The sequence below is a fragment of the Ictidomys tridecemlineatus genome, chromosome 12, assembly GCF_052094955.1.
Source record: "Ictidomys tridecemlineatus isolate mIctTri1 chromosome 12, mIctTri1.hap1, whole genome shotgun sequence".
Classification (NCBI taxonomy): Eukaryota; Metazoa; Chordata; class Mammalia; order Rodentia; family Sciuridae; genus Ictidomys; species Ictidomys tridecemlineatus.
Window position 1 is genome coordinate 33,684,441 of NC_135488.1, and position 22,074 is coordinate 33,706,514.

At 49.6% G+C, this 22,074-nt stretch overlaps 1 protein-coding gene across 1 annotated transcript; it reads left to right on the plus strand.

Annotated features, from left to right (window-relative positions):
* Positions 1-6,216: 6,216 nt before the first annotated feature.
* Positions 6,217-22,024, plus strand: LOC144369193 (uncharacterized). Its single transcript, XM_078028380.1, has 5 exons — positions 6,217-12,718; positions 17,547-17,734; positions 18,701-18,906; positions 19,143-19,348; positions 20,422-22,024. Exons 1-5 carry the CDS (start codon positions 12,677-12,679, stop codon positions 20,617-20,619), a joined length of 840 nt encoding a protein of 279 aa, XP_077884506.1. The 5' UTR covers positions 6,217-12,676; the 3' UTR covers positions 20,620-22,024.
* The last annotated feature ends 50 nt before the right edge of the window (positions 22,025-22,074 follow it).

Here is a 22,074-nt window from a genome sequence, read left to right on the forward strand (position 1 = left end):
CCTGGTTCTCTCAAGGGGTCATTTGAAGGTGGACTGGTTAAGGTAAAGATGTGCACTTAAACCCTATTGTAAAGGAGTCACTAGCGTGACACAGAGCTGTAGCTATTAAGCCAGCAAAGAGAATGAGGTGCAATCTTAAAAATAACTCATTGTGCTGGTGCAGTGGCACACACCTGTAATCCTAGCTGCTCAGGAGGCTGTGCAGGAGTTTCCCAAGTTCAAGTGCAGCCTCAGCAACTTAGCAGGACCCTGTCTCAGAAAGGGCTGGGCAAACATACAATGCTCTTGATTTGTTGATTATACATATCCTTTGATTAAAGTCCAAACATAACGAGTCTTTAGAGACATTTTGTATCAGAAAAAAATAAACTTTTCTTTTGCAAGTTGCTAGATAATGTAGAAATTTGGTACAAAAAAAACAAAATGCAAAAAAATGTGTATGTATTTATAGTGAATAGGATTGCCTGAGGCGCGTAATACTTGTTTATTTAATGTGTGCCCTTGCAGACAATTTTACATGTTTGTATGACAGGACATACATGTATGTGTGAGTGTGAGTGTGTGTGTGTGTGTGTGTGTGTGTGTGTGTGAGAGAGAGAGAGAGTGTGTGAGAGTGTGTGTGTGTGTGAGTGAGAGAGAGAGAGAGAGAGAGAGAGAGAGAGAGAGTATGTGTGTGTCTTTTATATACAAAAGAGGCTGAAATATCTATCCAGGCAGAATATGTGATCAGACCCAAGCCTGTGCAGGGAGTTGGGTGACCATTAACTTATGCTGATCTGATGGGTCACAAGTCCCAATGTGTATCACCCACACTTCAGTCAGCAACAGCAGCCAATCTCCCAACTGTAGCAGCATTAGTTAGTTTCCCTGCACACTCTGTGTTCCTGACATCACAGTGCTGTAAGTTGGTGGCCCTCGTTAAGCAAAGTCATATTTGCAAAATAGCATTATTTGTTTTTAAAGCTTTTAAAGACATGGTTTTCTTGGGGGGAAAAAAAAAAGGCTTGGGACCCAGCTCAGTGGTGGATTGCTTGCATCGATGTGGGAAGCTATGGGTTCCATCCCCCGCACCACAGAACAAACTCAAAAAACCCTCAATCCAAGAGAAGGCAGAAAAAGAGGAGAAGGGGAACAAGGAACAGGCGGCCCCAAAGAGAAGCCTGGGAAGTTCAAAGCAGCCGTTCCTAGACCGCACTAAGTGCAAGCCCTCTGAACACCTGTGCACATCCTGTCAGCGCACTGTGCTGTGTTCTGTTGAGCTTAACTTTGTCCTCCTGGTGTTCCCCTTCAGGGTCTGTCCACTTCTGGCAGCAGGCTGGTCCCGTCTCCACCTCTCCCCGCAGTTCTCAAGTATTTTAATGTTCTGCCGTACAGTGCGTGCTCCCTGAGTATGGTACATCTTGGAGAACTGTCCCATCATCATTCAGGTGGTGTCCCTCTATATGATTGGCAGTTTTCCTTGCACGTAGTTAATATAGTCTGAGCTTCATACAGTGACTACTGCTTTCCTTCACTAGAGTTGGTCCCGTGTTTCCCTCTTCAACACTTCACTCTTAATCTACGGTGGTCCCCTCGTACCCACGGTTCAGCTCGCCAAGGTTTCAGGTACTTGTGGTCAACTGCAGTCCCAAACTGTTAAGTGGAAAATTCCAGAAATAAAAAAATTTCCTAAGTTTTAAATTATATTTCATTGTGTGTAATGCTATGAAGTCTCGCACTGTCCCCCTGAGGTATGAATCGTCCCTTTGTCCAGTGTGTCAACACTGTATACGCTCCCTGCCTGTTACTCACTCTTGGTAGCCATCTTGGTTATCAGATGGACTGTTGCAGTATCAGTGCTGACACTCACATACCCCTGATTTTACTTAAAACTTAAGGGGAGCGATGGTGGGAAGTTTATTGAATTATGTTAAAATTATTCTATTTTACTATTAGTTACCATTGTCAATCTCCTCCTGTGCCTAATTTATAACAGTCATAAGAATGTAGATATAGGGGGAAACAGTGTATATAGGGCTCAGTGCCATCTGCAGCTCAGGCATCCACTGGGAGTCTCGGGATGTATCCCTGGGTGGGGGTACTACTGTATATTTTAAGTGGACTTCTAGACACCAAAGGGTTGGAACCTGTTTTTTGAACCCCTCTGATAATCTCTGATAATTGGTACGTTTAGGCCCCTGACGTATAATGTGATTATTGATCCAGTTGAAATAGCATCTGCTGTGCTTGGTACCGTTCTGTGTAATTGCCCTGGTTCTTTGTGCCTGTTTTTGTCTGTCTCTTCTTTTCCTGCCTTTTGATTCCATCTACTCACATTTCTCAGCACACCTGTTATACTTCTTTTTAAAAACCTTTTTTAGTGGTTGTAGTGTATACTGATAACTAACCCAGGTCCACTTTCGGATGACACTGCCGGGTCAAGACTGGTGTCAGTACCTCACAGCAACAAAGCATTCCTGGTGCTTCTGCCACCCCGCGTCACACTGTCATCTCACATGTACATATACAGTTCTCATCGAGGACATTTGTTAATTTTGTTCTGAACAAACTTATCCAAGAAAACTTAAGTTGTTATTCTTTTCTATGTAAGTCTCTTTCTGGCCGGGATCATGGTCCTTTTCTTTTAAAGGACTTCTTTTATCATTTCTTGCCAGGCAGCTTCCTGGTGACACAGTCCCTCCGTGGTGTGTCTGAGAGTCTCTATTTCTCTTCACTCTGAGGCTGAGTTTTCAGGACATGGCTGTAGGTTGGGGGGCTTTCACCTCAACACTTCTAAGTGTTTTGCTCCACGCTCTTCCTTGAATACTTTCTGAGCAGTTGGATATATTGTGTCTCTGTTCCCAGAGGCAGGGCTTCTTCCACTGGCCCCTTTAGGGTGTGTGTGTTTGATGGTGGTTCTGTTTTGGTGTTGGCTTGGCTTTCTCTTGGTGCTGCATTTTGGATTCCTGGAGGCTGAGGCTGGGTGGAGTTGTTTTGTTGTTCCTTCTGCTTGAAGTTCTCTGAGCCACTTTGATTTGGTACTAATTAGGGAAGTTCTCCTCTTCCGTGGATTCCCATCTTGTCTACATGACACCTCTTATCTTCCCACAGTTCTTAGATGTTGGTTCTTTCTCTCCCTGTCTCCCTCCCCCTCAGCCTCTCGCCCTCTCCCTCTCCCTCTCCTCCTTTCCCTCTCCATCTCCCCCTCTCCCCCTCTACCTCTCCCTTCTCCTCCCCCACTCCTCTGCTTGTCTCCCTTTCTCTCTCCCTGTCTCCCTCTCCCTTGTTGCCCCCTCCTTCTCTCTCTCTCTTTCCCTCTCCCTCTCCATCTCCCTCTCCCTGTCTCCCTCATCTCCCTCATCTCCCTCTCCCTCTCCCTCTTCTCCCTCTCCCTCTCCCTATCTTGCTTTGCTTTCGTGTTTTGGAAGCTGAGACATTCTTTGCTCAGTGGAGTCCAGTATGTTAATGAGCTCATCAAAGCTCTTCCTCATTTGTGTCCCACCATTTTGTGTCTCCATCTCTTTCTGCCTTGTCCCCTCTGCTGGTGCCTGTTCTCTGTCTTTCCATGAGAGCCCTTGGCAGGTTAGTCGTGGTTGTTTGAGGGGTTCCTGGTCTGAGGGTCCCAGCATCCCTCCTGGTGGGAGTCTAGTGTCCGTGCTTGCTCCTCTCTCAGGCCTTTGCCTTTTAGTCTGCCTTGTAACTCTAGCACTGGGGAAGGGAGCTCGTGGAAATAGGCCTTGAGGAGTGTCCAGGAGTGGGAGGCAAGCTTTCTGTGGCCCCTCCAGCGGGTCCCTGTCTCCTGAGCCTGCATCCTGGGCTGGGAATGTCCCTAGTGCTTCTCCCTGTTGCCCTCTTAGGTGGAACAGCAGGACTCAGGGTGCTGGAGCTGGTTGCCTGCCTTCCCCCAGGTGACACAGGCTCTGGTGATTCCCAGTTGTTTAGACTCTGATAAAGCAGTTTCTCTAGAGGGCAGCCTTGTTAGGAACAGAATGCTCTGGCATATGTCAGAAAGGTCCAGAAACATGAGGAACCTGGAGACAGTCTCAGTGGGAACACTGAACTCCTGCAGCTGAAACCCACAAAGGTGGAGGGCCCCTGTGATCTGGCGGTGGTTCTGAGTTTTTCTTTTTCTTTTTTCTGTTTCTTTCTTTTTTCTTTTCTTTCTTTTTTTTTTTTTTTTTGGTACTGGGGGTTAAACTCAGGACATCACTCTGCAGAACAAGCTCTGCCCACTGGGTTCCCTCCCTGGAGTTTTCAATATTCAACTTGCCTACTGAGCCTCCAGAAATCCATCAATTACAACCTGCCTTTGCCAAGACTAGTATACACATTTTCATAGCAGCTTTGTTTATAGACAAGAACTGGAAACAGTGTAGATGTCTATCAGCAGGTGAGTGGATGCAGACTCCCCAGGCCCACCTTATGAGACAGTTGATCACTCAAAAATAGGAAAGGGTGAGCTATTGGCACTTAACCTTGATGATGCTCAAAATAATTATGTTGAAAGAAGCCAGATTTAAAAAAAAAAAATAAAACATGCTGTATGATTCCGTTTATTGAAACTTCTAGAAAGTATATAGTAACAAAAAGCAGATCAGGGGTCACCTGGAGATGTGAGGGGGGATGGTGGAGGTGTGAAGGGATTGCAGAGAGGCAGGAGGAAACTTTTAGGGTGATAGACATGTTGTTTACATTGATTGTGGTGCCCTCACAGCTGATGCATAGTATTGGAACTCAGCAGAGTGTGCTTGAAATGTGCAGGTTGCTGCCCTTCATTGAAACTGTTTTTTGAAATTAGCTACAACCAACAGGGGACAGAGAAGCCCCCAAGTGGTCTCTTCCTTTACTGAAGACTATGATGTAGAAATTGATTGCAGAAGAAATCTCTTTCCTGTCCATGCAATGTTTTGAGCTTATCAGTGCTTACCTGCTGCGTGGCTAAATCGATCCTGCTTCAAATGCTGGGCGAGATCTTCAGGGGTGTAAGTACCACGTAGGCAACATGATGCCAAAGCGAGGTCTGTGCCCCCAGATGCAGGTCCCTTCCCTCATGCATCAATCCTTTGGGGATTCCAAGGCCTTTGGAAAGAAAGTTGAGGGGTCCTGGGAGCAAAGAGGGTTGGGGATGTGCCAAGGGATGAGTAGGAGGTGCGCACTGGGAGGAGGACACTCCACACGGGCCTCCACTGTGCACCCAGTGTTCCACGAGGCTGGTTCAGAGCCAGGGCTGCAGGCCAGGCACATCTGGGAACATTGCAGGTTCAGGGGACTCTGCCGAGCCTAGAGAAGGGGATACTGGTGCTGAGCAGCATATATCAGGGAAATCGGTCGCTCCCACCTGACTGATCCCTTTCCAGGGCAGTCTTGGGGCCCTGCTGCAGGGACACCCAGTGAGGATGCTCGAGGAAACCTTTCTGTCCAGGAACGGGGTGGGGCTGGTGAGGGCTGGGGTCCTAGGGCGAGCTGGCTGCAGCTTTTTACCTGAAGTCCCCCTGTCCCGCCCCTTGATGATCCTCCTGGAGTCGGGCCCCAAGTGACTTCTCCCTTGGCAGCCTTTGGGAGGCACCGAGGAACTGTCTGGGGCCCTGTCCCTGAGGGCCACAGGGCTTTCAGTGTTTGCTGACTTGAGTCTTGGGGAGTTTGTAAGGAGGACTCCAGCCCTCCACCTCTACCCACCGACATCCAATGGATGGCTAAAGGCAGAATTAGAAGGGCAGCATCTCTGCCTCAATATATGGCCCATCCATCCCCTTTGCCTGAGTCACCTTGGATTTGTTACTGGACCCTGCTGGCTTCATCAGTGCCCACCAGCACAAGGAACAGGAAAAAAAAAAAAAAAAAGAAAGAAAAAGGAAAAAATCAAGAACTTTGATCAAACTGGGGAGAAGCAGCCAGAAGGCTTGGAAGAAGCCCCTGACCCACAGAAGTGGTTACAGTTTATAGAAACAAAACCCAAGTGATCTACATACGTGAATTTCCTTGGCCTGAAGAAAAGCAAAAATGGGAAAAACACAGAAAATGCCTAGGCAGATGGCCTGTGCCCAGGCCTGAGGAAGGGCAGGACCCATCTTAGCTTTCCTGGCTCCTGAGGTGGGAGTAGGGTTGCAGCCCGTCTCTATTTTCAGCAGAAGAAAGTTGCTCTTAATTCAGAATCCAGACCCCCACCCCCATGCAGTCTGTTTCATGTCCCAGGAACAAGGTCTGATTGATGTGCACCTGAGAGCCAAAGCAGGTGACACAGCTCTCCTGACAAGGCACCACCTGGCCAATCCTGGGAAGATGGACAGACCTCAACTGGTCAGGACCACCTGCTTTGGCAGCTGTGCAAAGCCCAAGCCCTTGCCCTCATTCCCCTCTCTATAAAAGCTCCAAGTCATTGTCACCCCCTGAAAACAAGCTAAGATGTGGGTCCCCTGCCTTCCCCGTGTGGCTGCACTGATAAAAGTTCCTTTCTTGCTGGGCATGGTGGTGCATGCCTGCAATCCCAGAGATTCTCGGGAGGCTGAGGCAGGAAGATCACTTGAGGTCAACCTTGGTGATTTTGTGAGACCCTCAGCAATGTAGCAAGACCCCTTCTCAAAACAAGAATAAAAAGGATTGGGGTGTGCTCAGTGGTAAGGCACCCGGGTTCAATTCCTAGTCCTTTACCTGGAGCTGAAGCTCCCTTCCTCCTTTTCTTTTGCGGGTTAAAGCTTCCCCTGTGCATTCAGTGTCATTGGACTTGGAGTTATCATTGACCCAACTCAGAAGTTCCCATCTCTGGTATCTCCACCTCCTCTTGGTACTGGGGATTGGACCAGGGGCTCTGCCACTGAGCTACATCCTCAGCCCTTTTAATTCTTTATCTTAAGACAGTGCCTCAATAAGTTGCTAAACCTGGCCTCAAACCCACAATCCTCCTGCCTCAGCCTCCTGAGTCACTCTATCACAGGTGGGTGGCACTGTGCTCGGCCTGTGGTTGCATTTGGATGCAGTCCAAGCTGCTGCAGGTTTGAGGAATGTTCTGTGGGCATCTATATAACAGTACCTGGACGGCGGTGCTTTCTGCAGGGGGCGCCAGACCCTCTCGCTGTTTTTTTCTGTGGATGTCTGCCTGGCCTGTAGTGGGTTGGTCACAGGACATTCAGGAGAGATCTAGGGCACTGGGCAGTGCCCTCCATCCAGCAGGTGACCTGGCAGGAAGAGCCCTTGCAGCAGGGAAGTGGGGTGGCACTCTGTAGGTGAAAGCACAGAGCTCTCTGATGACTAGTGACTAACACAATGTGAAGCAGAAACATCCCATGAACTTCATGTTCAAGTACAAAGCTGGCTAGGATGACTGGGTGGCATTGCAATCTCCTGAAGGTCCTTCTTGGATTCATACAAAAAGAGAGAGCGAGGGACTAAGGGGCAGGAAGGAAACACAACTTTTTCAAACACTGAGATCTGGAGTCCAGCTCCTGCCATGTAGTCAGTGAATGAATGGATAATAATTGTTTTTACGGGACCATGTGACCTGGGGCTGCTCGGCTTCCTGTGGGCCCTCAGCATCCCTATGTATAAAGCAGGGGCACAGACCAAGGGTGCTGTCAGCTTTCTGTTGCTGTGACAAAGCATCTGAGAGAATCCCCTTAAAAGGAAACAGGGTTTCTTTTGGCTCACGGCTGCATAGGTCTCAGTCCATGGCACCTTAGCCCTGTTGCTTTGGGCCTGTGGCAGCACAGTAGGACATCCTGGCAGCTGGAGCACATGACAGAGGAGGCTGCTCATCTCTGGGTAACTGGGAAGAGGGTGGGTAGGACTGGGCTGGGTCCCAATATCCCCCTCAAGGTCACACCCCTAATGATCTCATTCCTTCCAGGAGGCCCCACCTACTAAAGTTTCCATTATGTCCCAAGGGCCACAGGCTGGTGACCAAGCCTTTAGCACATGGGCAATGGGGACATTTGACATCCAAACCACAATACCAAGTGATCATTAGCTGGGGGCTAACCCCTGGTCTCCGGGCCAACCCCTCCCCACAGCCCAGGCCTGGGGAGATTGACTGCATTCTGCAGGACACCCACTGTAGGCAGCTGCCTCAGCCAACATGGAAGTCCTTAGCAGAGGCTCTTTTATTTCACGGGGGGTGGTACCAGTGATTGATCTCAGGGATGCTTGACCACTGAACCCCATCCCCAGCCCAATTTTGAATTTGATTTAGGCTCAGGGTCTCACTGATTTGCTTAGTGCATTGCCATTGCTAAGGCTGATTTTGAAATTTTTGATCCTCCTGCCTCAGCCTCCCGATGTGCAGGGATTCCAGGAGTGCACCACTGCGTTGGCCAAGGGGCTCCTTTTTGGCAGTGGGGTTTCCTTGGAGAGAAAGCTGACCCTGTCCTGGGGTCATCCCTGATTTGCCCACACAGCAAAGCTTTGTTACTTTTTCTTTTCTCTGGAGGGCAACTCAATTCATACCTAGTAAACATAGCCCCACAGGTTCTCTGATTAAGAATAGTGCAGAGCTAGGGGGCAGTGGTACATGCTTGTAATCCCAGACACTCTGGAGGCTGAGGCTGGAGGATGGCATGTTTGAAGCCAACCTTAGCCATTTAGTGAGGCTCTGAGCAACTCAGTGAGACTCTGTCTGTAATGAAGTATTTTAAAAAGGGCTGGGGATGTGGCTCAGTGGTAAAGCACCCCTTGGTTCAACCCCTGGTACCAAAAGAGAGAGAGAGAGAGAAGTGAAGAAATAAGGGAAATCAAAACTCAAGCTAAGATCTTAACCCTGCAAACGCAGCTGGTAGAGAAACGTGCTGAATTCAGGGCTATGAGGATTCACCTCACCAAGACTCAGGTAGCAAATGCTCTCCAAACCTGTCACCCTCAGGGCTGGGTGAGCTCCGCGGTAGAGCACTTGCCTAGCATGTGCAAGGCCCTGGGTTCAATGCCCGGTGCGGCAACAAAAAGAATTTCAAAACCCCATGTGATCTTCAGGTCCAGGGAGAGCAGTCAGAGCAGCTGTCTGCCCCAGAGACTGGGCCTGGGAGGATGCCAGGGGGCTCATCAAAGTTCCGGGGAATTGCCACCAGTGCGGCCAAGGTCACTCCTAGATGGCAAAATGAAACCTGTGAGCCACGTTTTCTGTGACTCTCAGGAATCCCTTCCACACCTCTGTCCTTAAAACAGGGAAGAGTAATAATGTCACTCAGTCCCTTTGTAGTGCTGGGACCACAGTGGTCTTTAGAGGAGATCTCATGGCTGCCCTGGGTCACCCCCTGCTTCACATCCCCTTGGTGACCAGTGGTCTCTTCCCACCTGAATGCTGTCCAGACCCGACTCCTGGGGTGCAAGCCTTCCCCTCCACCCTTTACCAGTGCTCACCAGCTGCCCTGGGGCATGGGAGGCTGTGACCCAGGCTTGGGTAGGGCTTCCCCCTTAGCCAGAGCCGTCCTGAGAGCCCCAGGCTGCAGCCCCAGCCTGGAAGTGGCTGCCTGGAACAGAGCAGGAGGTTGCTCCCTGTGGCCCCTCTGGCCCCTCTCTTCCTCCTGTGGAAGGAGCATGTGAGGAATGGCTTGTCCTTAACCCTGTGCAGAAGCTTCCAAAGAAACCGCTTCAAAGCCCTGGAGCAGGGGAGGGTTTTGAAAGGTTTGTGGAGCCATCTGAGAAGAAATGGCAGAACTTCAGAGATGAACAAGAGAGCAGGAGTTCCAAGCCTCTTTCGATGGAGTTTCTAGCAAAACAGGATGTTGGTTGCAGGAGCCAGATGCAAGCCAGGCTCAGATGACCCCATGGAGTATCATCAGGCGACCAATGGCCACTTGAAAACTGTATCGTAAAAGAGCTTCCAGTCCTGAAGCGCAAACTATGCCAGGGGCCTCCAGGCTAAATGACAGAAGCAGGCACACAATGACACATGGCCTGTGACCTCACTCATGGAGAGTATAATACAGATGTACCATAGAAGTAGAAAACATTATTGTGACCAATATTTTCATAATGATGATTGTTAGGATGGCCTTTCATGTTGGTTGTGATAATTGACAGCTGTCATTTTACAAATAATGTTGATCAAACGCTCCCTCTGGGCCATGCTCTAGGCCAGCCACTCTACCTGCCTTGCCTACCTGATCCTCACAGTGTCCCCAAGAAGCCAACACAACAAACCAGAAAGCACAATGTCCCTGCTAGCAAGTGCAGGACCTAAGTCTTGAACCCAGACACAGAGACCAACCAAATTCAATGAAATATTTACTGGAATACTGGTAGAAATCTAGGAGAAGAGGCTGTGGCCTAGAAATGGGGAGGGTTGGCTTCAATCCTCAAAACCCAAAGCTGTCAAGATGGTTCAATTGACCATCCACGTTAGAAACTACTCTCCAACGAAATATGCCCCAAACATTGTCAAAACAGAGGGACCGATTGGGAGGAAATGGCAACCCAGTAGAATAGGAGGCACGAGGAGAAACACAGATGAGCACTATGCACGGGAGGAGGTCACTGGAACACAGCTGGCAAGAAGATGAACACAGGCTCAAATGATGTGTTTTATTTATTTATTTTTTACCCAAATTAAGGATGTTGATAATATGTGCTGGGAGGGGATAGGAAGATAAGCTTTTTTCATACACTTTGGAGGCACATTTAACATTATCCATGAAACTTAAAAAATGCACGAATGCTATGTTCCCTACAACACAGAAATTCAGGTCTTGGGACGTGCCCTGGGAAGCTCCCAGAAGGAAGTTCATTTCAATGCCGTGTTAAATTATAAGACGTGTACAATGCAATGGCCATTGGCAGGAAGTCTGTGGCCACAGTGAATAAGGAGGCACGTGCTGACTGCAAGTTCTTAGGACCTGTGGGTGGAAAGAAGACCCTGGACCACATGTTTCAGCTGTGGGACACAGACACAGCCCTGAACATAGGCTGGTCCAGCGGCACTGTGCATCTCTCCAGATCCACACGGTGTGGAAACCGCAGCCATCACTTGGCTTTAGGGACAGTAGCTGAGGTGATTTTCTTTTCTGAGAGATAGGGGACCACGGGTGACTCCCTAATAGACAGATGACCAGAGCCACCTCTGGGGAGAGTCTGGGCCAGGAGGTGATGGGAGAAGAGGAATTCGATCATCTGTTTCCATTTTTCTGTGATTTGGTTCAAGTGGTAAAGCGGTGCTATTTATTAATTAATGGATCAAATAGGTTCATCATTGTTTTAGAGTACAATTAGGTGCCTTCAAACTTTAGGCTACATGGGCACATTTGAGAACGGTTCCAGCCATTCTCTCATCCTTTGGGTCATTCCCCTCCTATGTCCTGTGAGACATTTTCTATGTGAGGCTTGAAGAAGAAGAAGAAGAGAATATTCTGTAAAGAAAACCTTATGATCTGTGCATTATAAAATTGAATGGGTTCATTCAGAAATCAGAAGTTCTATTGAAAGCTCTTTGCATGAGGCAAATAAAACTTATTTTTAGGCATCCTGGTGAAGACAAGGTTTTATCTTTTTGTCTCATGTCTGTGTTTTTCTTTTTATTTGTTAGAATGAAATCCATAGGTTGGCAGACCATTCTATCAGATGTGTACCTAGATGACATTTCAATTACCCACTTTTACATGGTAGACATTTTGTACATGAACACTGCCTGTCTGCAACTTTTTTTAAAACAGGACTGGGCTCAGGAGCCCAAATACCAATGTTAGCTGGAACATGTTCTCCAGTTTGGCCTATCTGTCAGTATTCCCTGAGGTCATCTGTTCCATGAGCTTCGTTACTCCTGCTCCCTCACCAGCTTTCATAGAAACCACATGCTGTCTATGAGTCAGAGACACCAATCTCACAACATAGCATTCTTTGAGTATCCAAAGTCCCACTTTTCACTTCGCCATGCCTGACATTGTCGGTAATATTTATCAGCAAATGTGAGATTTTCAAAGATCCAATTCTATGTGCTCCTTTCTCAAAGAGCCTTAGGCAGGGCTATACCATACATAAATATGAAGGAAAGGCCTAGTTTTTAAAATGTCATCCATCGAATAGTTGACACATATCTGAGATATTTTTTATTTTGGAGGAGGTATTATTTAATAGGGAAATCCAACAGCTACATGATAGTGAAATGAGAAGTCTTGCATCCATTTTATTCTTTGTGATGATTTTGATGAGTAAGGATAAGATACTTCCTTGTTCCAATGAAGATGTTGCCCACTTCTGTGAATGGATGCACCGTGTCACCCACTACTTGCATATCTGCATGTTGTGCTTGACATTACCATCGTACTCGGCAGGTGGCAGAAAGTCAATACTGAAGTTCAGCTCTGGTGTTCTAGCAGCTGTGCTGCAGATCCTTGGTGTGCCACCTTGTGCAATCCATGCTGCTCTGTTCATGTTCCTATTGACGTCCTGGTGATGAGCATCATGGTCTCCTGGTCTTGAGAATGGCCAAGCATTTCTCTGTGAATGTGGAAGGTGGGCATGTGGAAGGCTTCAGGGAGGAGGGATCATTGATCATGTACTCTAATCCATGTGCCTGTTTAATGACCTGTTTTTCTTCTTGGGTTTTAAGGGAGACACTGCCCTCAAACACTTCTGTGCAGCTGGGAATGCAGGCTTCTGCTTCACCTTGAAGGAAGCATTCATGAATCCTTTCCAGAAGACATGAGAAGAGAGAGTGAGCCTCTGGTAACATGCAGGTTCCTTGCATTGCCCATGGGCTAGAGGAGAGAAGAGTTGCTTCATGAGATTTGATCCCCTTTTTCCTGAAAAGTTCCACACGGAGGTGAGTCCCCAGCATGTTTAGACATCATTTCAGACATCTTTGTTGATGGAAATGAATCACACCCCCTGATGATGTGGAAGAGCTGAAGATGGGTTTGCTATGAATTTTCTATTTCATTTCTCAGGGCCTGAGTCAAGCCAGCCATTGTGCTGTCAGCGCATGAGCTGCTGGTCAAATGTGAGGAAGTGGTCTTGCTTTATGAAAACACCATCCTGAGTCAGTGAGCCAGAGGCAGCCTGCAGTCCCTGTTTTCCTGTAAAGGCAGATTGCTGTGGATGGCCTCTGGCCTCATAATGCAGCCCTGCTCAGAGTAGGGGATTGAGGGTCCAGGCAGATCCCAGTTCCTTTTGACCTTTATTGCCATTGGGCCACCCCAGGGTCCTTGGACTCTACCTGGTCTTCTGGCCTGGGTCAGGGGATGTGAGGTTTGGAATCCCCCTCTGTGGCAGGATCCCAGGCCCCCCAGCCACTTGAGGGCAGCACATCCTTCCCTAATTGTGTTAGAGGGGGAGGATTCTCCCGCCCATCCTCATCCATGCTCATCCCTCATTTTGTAGCTTCGCACCTTAGGACCTTTATTCATTGACTTACGCTAAGATGAGTCAATCAGCAGTCTCCCAAGGGTTTACATTGTGGTAATTGACACCGAACATCTGTTTTGTAATTAAACCATTTTGGAGGACACAGTTGAGTGGCATTAAGCATGTTCATGTTGGTGTATAGGCGTCACCACCATGCATCTCCAGAAGTCACGTGGACATACTCTTGCCATCAATGCAGAATTCTAGTGCCCTTGAGGCCCAGGAAAAGAACATTGTACTTTATCTTTTTATGAACCTGATAATTGAGAATCTGAGATAAGTGAAATCCTACAAAATTTGCCTTTCTCTGGACACGATCATTTTCAAGGGATGCAGTTCACCCCCACTCGTGGGCATATCAGGTCCACTGCTAACTCTGCGGGTGTTTCAATTGCACTCTCGGTGACGGTGGTGACTGTGTGCACATGAGCTGTGTGTCCAGCTCAGATCCCAGGATCTAGGGTCTTTGGTTCCACGCAGCCTATAGGTTGCCTGTTCCTCCAGGTGTCTGCAGGCCAGTGGCACGAAGGCCCTGGGCCTGGTGGTTTCTTTAGGTGAGTGCAATACGTGTCCACAGTGTGGTGGGACATGATGGACTATAAATAGAAGCAATGCCTGGATACTCCTGGGATCTCAGTAGGCTCAGCCTGTGTGCTGAGAATTGTTGTGACCTCCTAATTAATGGAACCCCAGAATCCCAGAGAAAAGGGCAAGTCCAGAGCAGTGGAACCTCACTGTCTCTGAGAGAACTTTTGGGGTGGGGGGCCGGGATACATTGATGTGAGGACGCTGATGCAGAGTCACGTGCTCCGAATCCAGGTAGAGGTGCTCAGGAACAGCCTGGGCTGGCACGTGGGTTCCCCACCTGCACACCTGTGGAACATCTTGGGGCTCTGATTAGCACAGCAGCCTGACCACGTGAGGGCATCTGCTGTCTCTGTGTACAGTGAGCTGGGTTTTCTTCACGTCCCTCAACAATTCCACATAACACCAGCTCTGAACCCAGAGTCCTGGGCACTTAGTTGAGGCTCCATCAGCTCCCACCTCTCTCTACCTGACAGAGCCCTCCTGGCTCCCTCTGCACTCATTACATTGAAGATGAAACCCTGGAGGGTGGGACTTCCCGTCATCCAGAAGTTCCCAAACACATTCCACTGTTCCTGGAACTCAAATGTTTGGGGGGGCCACAAGCACCCTGGCATCCATGTGTGGGAACCATGGTAGTATAATCAAGAAACAGGAAGGAGAGGGGTTGGACTGATCAGTACAGATGGCAGGGCCTAGTACAGAGTGGAACGGAGAGTTCTCACCCGGGGTGATTGTTGTGATGTGCACAAATGCTCTGCTGGTGCTGGGGTGCCCGCATGGTTTCTGGGGTCTTGAAAGGCTACAGATGCCCACAGAGTGTTCTCAGATGCACAGTGGGAGGCCCGTTGCAATATGTACATGTGGAAGAAGTAGGAGACCCCCTTAGTGTGGAGGTGCCATCTAGAAGGCAGCCTCACTTCTCTGAAAAAGTTGATTGGAAAAAAAGGGTCCGTACCTGTGCCCAAAGGGCCATATATGCTCCTGGAAGTTGGTGGTGGAAATAGTTCTCCATCCATTAATCACTCCCTCACTCACTAATGTCCTTGTGTCCTTGAGAAAGGCTCTCCCTGTCCTGGTTTTCCTGAATAGAAATCCTCTTGCCTCTTGGGTGAATAGGGTTATGGGTTGTGCAGAGGGTGGTGGTTTACTGAGCATCTTAGAGACTGTCCTTTATGGAGCCTAATGATCCCAACTGGGGAATGAGGCCAGGGTCCTAACTGTGGTTAGTGTGAGGACACCATGGGTTCAGAGAGGGAAAGAAGGACAAGGGAATCTCAGATGTCCCTTCATGGCCCCTGGAGTTAGAGGACTTACCCCTTTGCACCTGGGATCAGGAGACCTCATTTCCTCGAGGACACGCACACTCAGACGTTAATCTTGAGTGTGGGTTCCTTTCTGGGGTCCAGGGCTGTTGTTAGCCACCAGGAATGACAGTGCTTTCCATGCTGAGTGGAGCCAGTTTTTGCCAGGAAAGAGCCCGTGGTCACGCCTTGTGCAAAGCACCCCACGCCAGGGGCTCCCATCCCTACATTCCTGTCCTGAAAGGAAACCACTCAGAGGCAAGGTGGGTCCAACCACCTCCCATGTGTTCACTCATCACTGTGTTCCAGCATCACCCCAGTTCACAGTCCTGATGGGATTGGATGTGGCTCAGAATGTCACCTTCATGAGCTCTACCCTGCCACGGCTGCAGTTCTGCAGTGGGAGAAACTCAAAACCTCAAAACACATGCACATGAAAGAAAAGAGCAAGAGCCAGAGCCCAAACAGGGCCACATGTGGCAAGGACAGCTGGAGTGCCTAGGTTGGGACTCAGAATGATGTCAGTGGGGTGGCATTGCTGCTGACACCAGCGTGATAACAGAGAGCCAGCCCTGCTCATTTTGCGGAGCAGTGTGTTGGGGAAGGCAGAAGAAATTGAGAGGCAGGATTGAGTTTGGCCCTAGGAGGAGGTTGGGTAAAAGGCCAGTGTGAGTTGGAGGGCCTGGGCAGATAGAGAGAGGCCAGGGCACACCCCAAAGCCTGGAGACTGCACTTGATGTCCAGGGTTGTGAAACACCACCTCCCCTCTTACTCACAACTGAGAGCAAGGGGCATTGATGAGTTCAGTTTGTGTGTGGCTGCATCCAAGGTGGCTCGGCTAGGCACCTCTGTTTCCTTGACTCAGGAGGCTGGGAGTCCAGGCTCCACTGAGGCTGGGCTGGGAGGATCGGACTCTGAGTTTATGCCTGTGTTCCTGGTAGGATCCATGTTGGCTGAGCCTCAGTGTTTTTGCAATGAGAGGATGGGTGACTGTCATGTCTTTATCACAGGACACACTTGCTAAATGGATTTGTTTGCTCTGGGGAGGAAAGAGAGAGAAGGGAGTGGTGCTGGAGACAGGGATGCAGACAGGGGTCATAGACTTGGCATAACTCAGTCTTGGAGGTGATATCCCATCACCTGTACCCACTTCAATTCCCATGAATGCAGAGGCTGAGCCCCCTTGAGGTGAGGGGTGAACCGGTTCTGGGCAGCAGGATGCTGTGGTACCTCGGAGTCTCTGTGAGACCCCAACACTAGACACACTTGGCCCTTTTGAAATCTTAGGAGAAGCCTTGGGAAGTTGTATGGCAGAGGGGAGCAGCCTCTGCATCTCAGTCCCCTCCAACTTGCCATGGTGTAGAGAGGGAACTGCAGCCACGATGGGACGGACATTGGCCACGTCCCTGTGTGGGACACAGGCCTGATTGAGTTGGGGTGCATTCTTTGTCTCTGCCCTTCTTGTGATTGTCCCATCTCTACATTTGTGCTTTAGCCACCTGTGAGTCCCATCTCTGGTTTCAGAGAGAATAGAGGGTGTTATGGGCCAATAGACACAATAAACCCTAGAGATTAGATGCTACCCTACTTTCCAGAAAAGACTGGGCACACCATGAGTTGCACAATGATGGGACCAGGGTCCAAAAGCTGCTGAGAGGGAAGGACTGGTTGTGAATGCATTTTTGAAGGCTCCAAGCTGGAACTCTAGTGGCACCAAGCAGGGCAGATGCTGGTGGGGATGTTTGGGTAGTTGTTGGTGAACACCTGCGCACCTGAGATGTTTAGGCATGGAGGAGAAATCAGCAGCTCATAGGGCTTTTGAAAGTGGTCTTATGTGAAAAGAGGCTCAGGTATGGGCACAGGAAATGACATCATTGCCTTGACAATGGATCAAACAGAACATGGAACCCTGGTATCCAGGCACCCACTTAACTGACCAAGCCATCCGAGCTCATTTGGTTGGAGAAACTGGAGTGAGAAGGATGTTCTCCTGTGGTTGCAAACAATGCCGAGCCTCAGGCTCCCAGGAATCTCAGGGGGGCCAACTAGCCCTTTTGTGGATGCACTGGGTGAGGCTTCATCTTAGACGCCAGAGCCTCTGGCGATTGTCGCAGAGGAGCTCAAGAGTAACAGTGAGTAGCACAGGGCAGGTGAGCCCAGCAGGCCCTCTAGTCTGATCCCTGATGAATGGCCCAGGACTCCTATTCTGACTGTGTGTGTGTGTGTGTGTGTGTGTGTGTGTGTGTTTGTACTGATGGGAACTGTCCCATTGTGCTTTGACTCTAGTGTATTGGCACAAGTCATTTTTCTGTTTGTCACCATTTCCATTTTAAACCAACATTCTTGGTCCCAACACAGGGTGAAAATGATGAGAACACGGAGGAGCCCTTCAGGGTACAGAGCCTTGAACCTTACAGGCAGGACCAGCTTAGGAATGAGCTCCTGCCTGTCATTTGTGGGAGGAACCTACATTTCAGCGGCAACATGGGGTTAATCTCCTGGGATTCCATCCCCACCCATCAGGTGCTGGATCTCTTGTTCCCAAGGTAAGCACCAGACCACCAAGCCCAAGTGTGTAGCCCCCTCATGCCTGGGTCTTGGGGCTGCCATGTACCTCTCAGGGACCCAAAGGTTTGTGATACCTAATGAGATAGAGGACCACACTCATAGTGGAATGTCAGTCCCGAATGGGACGAGTCCTGGAGGTGCCTGCCACAGCCTTGCAAGGGGAGTGAACTCCGCTCTCAGGCAGAGAAACCATCCTGACTCCAGCTGATCCACAGAGGTCCGTGGAGCAGTCCCCACACACTGGGCACCACAGCTCAATGGTGTGCACTGAGCTCATTCCCAGGTGGACTCAGCGAGGCCAGGTGGTCTTTCTGGTGTGATATTGGCTTTGTGAAGAACGTAGATCTGTGCCAGAGGCGTCTCAAAACTCAGGCCTTGGGAAAAGCACTTTTGGGTTAATAAAGACATGTTAATTTCCATAGTGGGACAGAGCATCCTAGCTGGGACATAGCTGGACAGGGGCTTTGGACATGGCGGCTCCCACACCCAGAGATATGTGGGAATCAGCAGTTTGGGCTCATTCACTGATGAACATGGAGAAAGCACCCACTGTGTGAAGACACGTTTCCAGTCACATTTCATAATTCATTGAAAAATAGGGTGCAAATGACTGCCATTGTGTCCCTTTTCATGGGGGTCAGCCTCAAACCGCAGGTGCCATGAGTACATATCCTACATGTGACTGCATCCCTGACTCCATGGGGCATAAGTGCACGTTGTCCTCTTCAGTGACTATGGTGGACCCCTGGACCAACTTCAACATGGAATGGGCTTGGGGTCAAGAGGGTGGGCTCCTGTTTCCAGAATAGGGACCTGCAAGGTGATTTGACTTGGGAAGGCTGAGGAAAGACTGCTCTCCCCAGTGTAGGGTCAGAGGTTTTCTCTGGAGGCCGTGGTGAAGGCAAGGCCAGGGTTTTGCTGACTCCACACCTTCCTCCCCACAGTGCCTCACCTTCCTTCCTGGGGACCTGGGTGAACCTCTACTCCGAGGCTTCCCATCAGCCTCCAGGCTTTCTGAGTCTGCAGCAGCTGCTATCCATGTGGCTCCTGCTGGGAGGCTTGAACCTGGAACACCAAGCACACCACCTCCTGGCCGCAATTGAAGATGGCAAATCAAGCCAGGCAAAGCCTGAGAGCCAGGCGGACTGTGGTGAGTACCTAAGGGTATATGAGGAAAGGTCCGACTGTTGTCCCACTGCAGGGAGTCTGTATGCCTGGTGTTGGGCTGGAAATTAGGACAAGCCTTTGTCCATTCAGGAAGTGACCCCAGTCTGCAAAGAGGTCCTGTGTGGGCCAAGGGCCTGAGTTCTTCCTGGCAGCAGAGGTATTGTCTGTCTGTGGGAAGGTCAGGGCAAGGCAGTCATGTTGGCATCTTTTCTCCTCTAGCTACAAGCTCAGTTCCTGTCACGGCTCCTCAGCCAACCCCAGAGCCAGAGCCTTCTCCCAGGGAAGGGGCAGAGCCGGAGTCCAGGACATCAGGGGTCTCTACTCGGTCCTCCCCAAGGCCCCAATATAACAAGCGGATGAGAGGCAGGTGCCTCATTCACGTCTACCTGGAAAAGGAAAGGACAACACAGTATAGGAGCATCCTGGTGAGTCTTCGAGCAGGGGAGTCTCCTGGGAGCCCACAGTGGGGAAGACCGAGTCCACAGCAAACACTTTGGACTAGGCCTGTCTTCTTGAACTGGAGCTTCTGGAAGGTCAGGAAGGAGAGCAGAAAGTGAGCAAGAGAGAGGCGGGAGAGCAGCAGCATGCCAGGTCTGGGTGCGAGTGGGCCTGCGTGTTTTGGGATGTGCAGGTCAGAAGTGCAGGAGTGAGTGCTGGGTTCAGAGGAGGTCAGAGAAATATCGAGGGTACAGGCCATCCTCTACTGACCTTGGTATTGAGGAGGAGTATATTGAACCGTGGAGGTTGAAGCACAGGAGTTGGCAGTCATTTTCTTGTGTGTGGGAGGGGATATGTTGCTGGTTGAAGGGAAGGGAGCCATTGTAGAATGATTAGGGTGGGTAGGTGTGGGTCACAGAGAACTGGGGGCCTTGGAGGGCCCCATTAGTGTCCTAGTTTGCATGTATGTGAATAGAGATTTAGCGGCTCTCTCTGCAGAATTTTCCTGGGTGTGGAGTATCCATCATGAGACTCTGGTGTCCACCTCCAGGGGAGCTATGTTGAACCACTGCACCTGCTGGGTCCGAACCTCCTGACACCCTAGCAAGCACTGACACTCTCGAGCCCAGCAGCTTCCATGCCTATCATTAAAGAGTCCTAGTGTGTGTTGTGCCCTGGCTGTCAGGACCAAAGCACCTAGGGTTTGTGCCTGGTCCATACAAAAATGCAGCTGCATCCCAGACCAGAGCAGGGATATGGAAGTGCACTGGACCATTCCTCCCATCTTGATGGGACTAGAGTGTGTCTGTACAAAGTCTTTTGGTCCTTATTCCCTTGTCCCTGTAGGGCATAGCAGGTTGAAGCAAACTCTTGTACCAAGATTGGACTAGAGGCTCATAGGAAGACCCCCACATGATCACATGAAGGCCTCAGGTAGCAGGGTATCAAGATGGTGCCCTTGTGTTGAGAGCTCACTTGTCTCTGATTGTCCTTGAGCACTGTCCTCTGGGTAGCTACTCCCAAATTCCCTCTCTGATGAGCTTTCTCCAACCCTGCTCAGGTGACCTGCCAGGACAGGGCTCCAGTCATCATCCGCAGGGCCTTAGATGCACACTTGCTCCAGCAGGAGGACCCAGAAAACTACGAGCTTCTGCAAATTCTCTCGAACCATCAGAGTAAGTGGAACCATCAGAGGGTAGGGAGCAGTGAGTCACAGTGGGCTCACGATAACTGGGAGCCAGAACACAGTGTGCATTGACCCAGTGCCCAGGATGAGTATGGTGGGACTTGTGCATAAAACAAAGTGTAATGATGGGGCATAAATCTGCAGGTTCTTCATGTTCCCCAGGGGCTGTGGACCTGCCTATCATGTGTTCTTTCCTTGGCCTGAGGAGGCATTGCAAAGCTATTATCCACAAGGGGCCAAGAAGAGAGGCTTCTTTGTCTTGTGTCAAAGAAGACAGACAACCACAGGGTGCCTACTTTGGTGGCCTTTCCTGACCTAGATGAGTACATGAGAAAAGCAGTTCAATGAAGAATCATTTCTGGCTTCCAATCTTTCTATTCATTGCAAACTGAGTTTACTTAGGACCAGAGGCCATTTCTAGAGAGAAGAGTGTGGTAGAATAGAACCCTTCACAGCTTGTAAACTCTTCTTGGAGAGAGAGAGAGAGAGAGAGAGAGAGAGAGAGAGAGAGAGAGAGAGAGAGAGAGAGAGAGAGAGAAAGAAGAAGAAGAAAGAGGAGGAGGAGGACGAGGAGGAGGAGGACGAGGAGGAGGAGGACAAGGATGAGGAGGACGAGGAGAAGGAGGACATGGAGGAGGAGAAGGAGAAGTAGAAAAATGAAAATAAGTTGAAGGAGGAGACCATGAATAAGAAGGTCAAGATGACTTTAAGAAGAAGCATGAGGAGAAGATGAAGAAGAACAAGAACAAGAAGGAGAAACACAAGCCGAACAAGAAGTATAACAATAAATTGATTAAAAATGTGAATGAGAATTAGACTCATGAGGAGAAAATGCAGAAGTGGGGAACTCAAGAGAAATATATATCTCTGGATGGCACAGCCCTGCTGTGGACATCCTCCACCTACGCTCAACACACCTCCAAACCATACCCCTCCAATTAGTGTAGCCCTGTATGAGTGGATGAATCCACTGGCAAGGTGGAGGCACCCACCATCAAGTGCTTTTCCATAAACTGACCTGTGATCATTGCTGCAGTGGGGAGAAAAATTTGAACACATGAGTCTTTGGGGACCAATCCAGATACAAACTCTAGCTGTTTGTCTTTGGTGGGTCCAACGTGAACTAAGAAGGTCTGGGGTACAAGGGGCTATTTCCTTGAAAGGTGTTCCTGTAGGGGACCTCCTGTGCATAGAGGGTCCTCAGGGAGGAATCAGTGGGGAGTCTTTGGTGCAACAGTAGCTGGATTCGGGGGCTCTCAGGTCTGTGTGTGAGACCTGAGCTGGCAGAGGCTCTCAGTTGTGGGGGATGTTGGGTAGTGTATTACTTGAGTGTCACCTACCACGCCTCTGCCCCTGCCTCTCCAGAGCTGAGGATCCCTGCTGATGGAAACGTATATTACGCCCTGGATGGCAGAGTGGATTATAACTTTCTTCTTCAGGAAACAGCTGCCAGCAAGTTGTTTAAAGTCAAGCCAAAGGAGGTAAACAGCCACCTTCTTCAGTCTTTACTCCTGGTGCCACTCCACA

Excerpts from the sequence above, each read along its gene's own strand:
- LOC144369193 (XM_078028380.1), top strand. The coding sequence starts at position 12,677 with ATGAGATTTGATCCCCTTTTTCCTGAAAAGTTCCACACGGAG. Across the intron at positions 12,719-17,546 it reads CTGAAAAGTTCCACACGGAG|GGTGAAAATGATGAGAACAC; the intron begins GTGAGTCCCCAG and ends GTCCCAACACAG. Across the intron at positions 18,907-19,142 it reads TGAGAGCCAGGCGGACTGTG|CTACAAGCTCAGTTCCTGTC; the intron begins GTGAGTACCTAA and ends TTTCTCCTCTAG.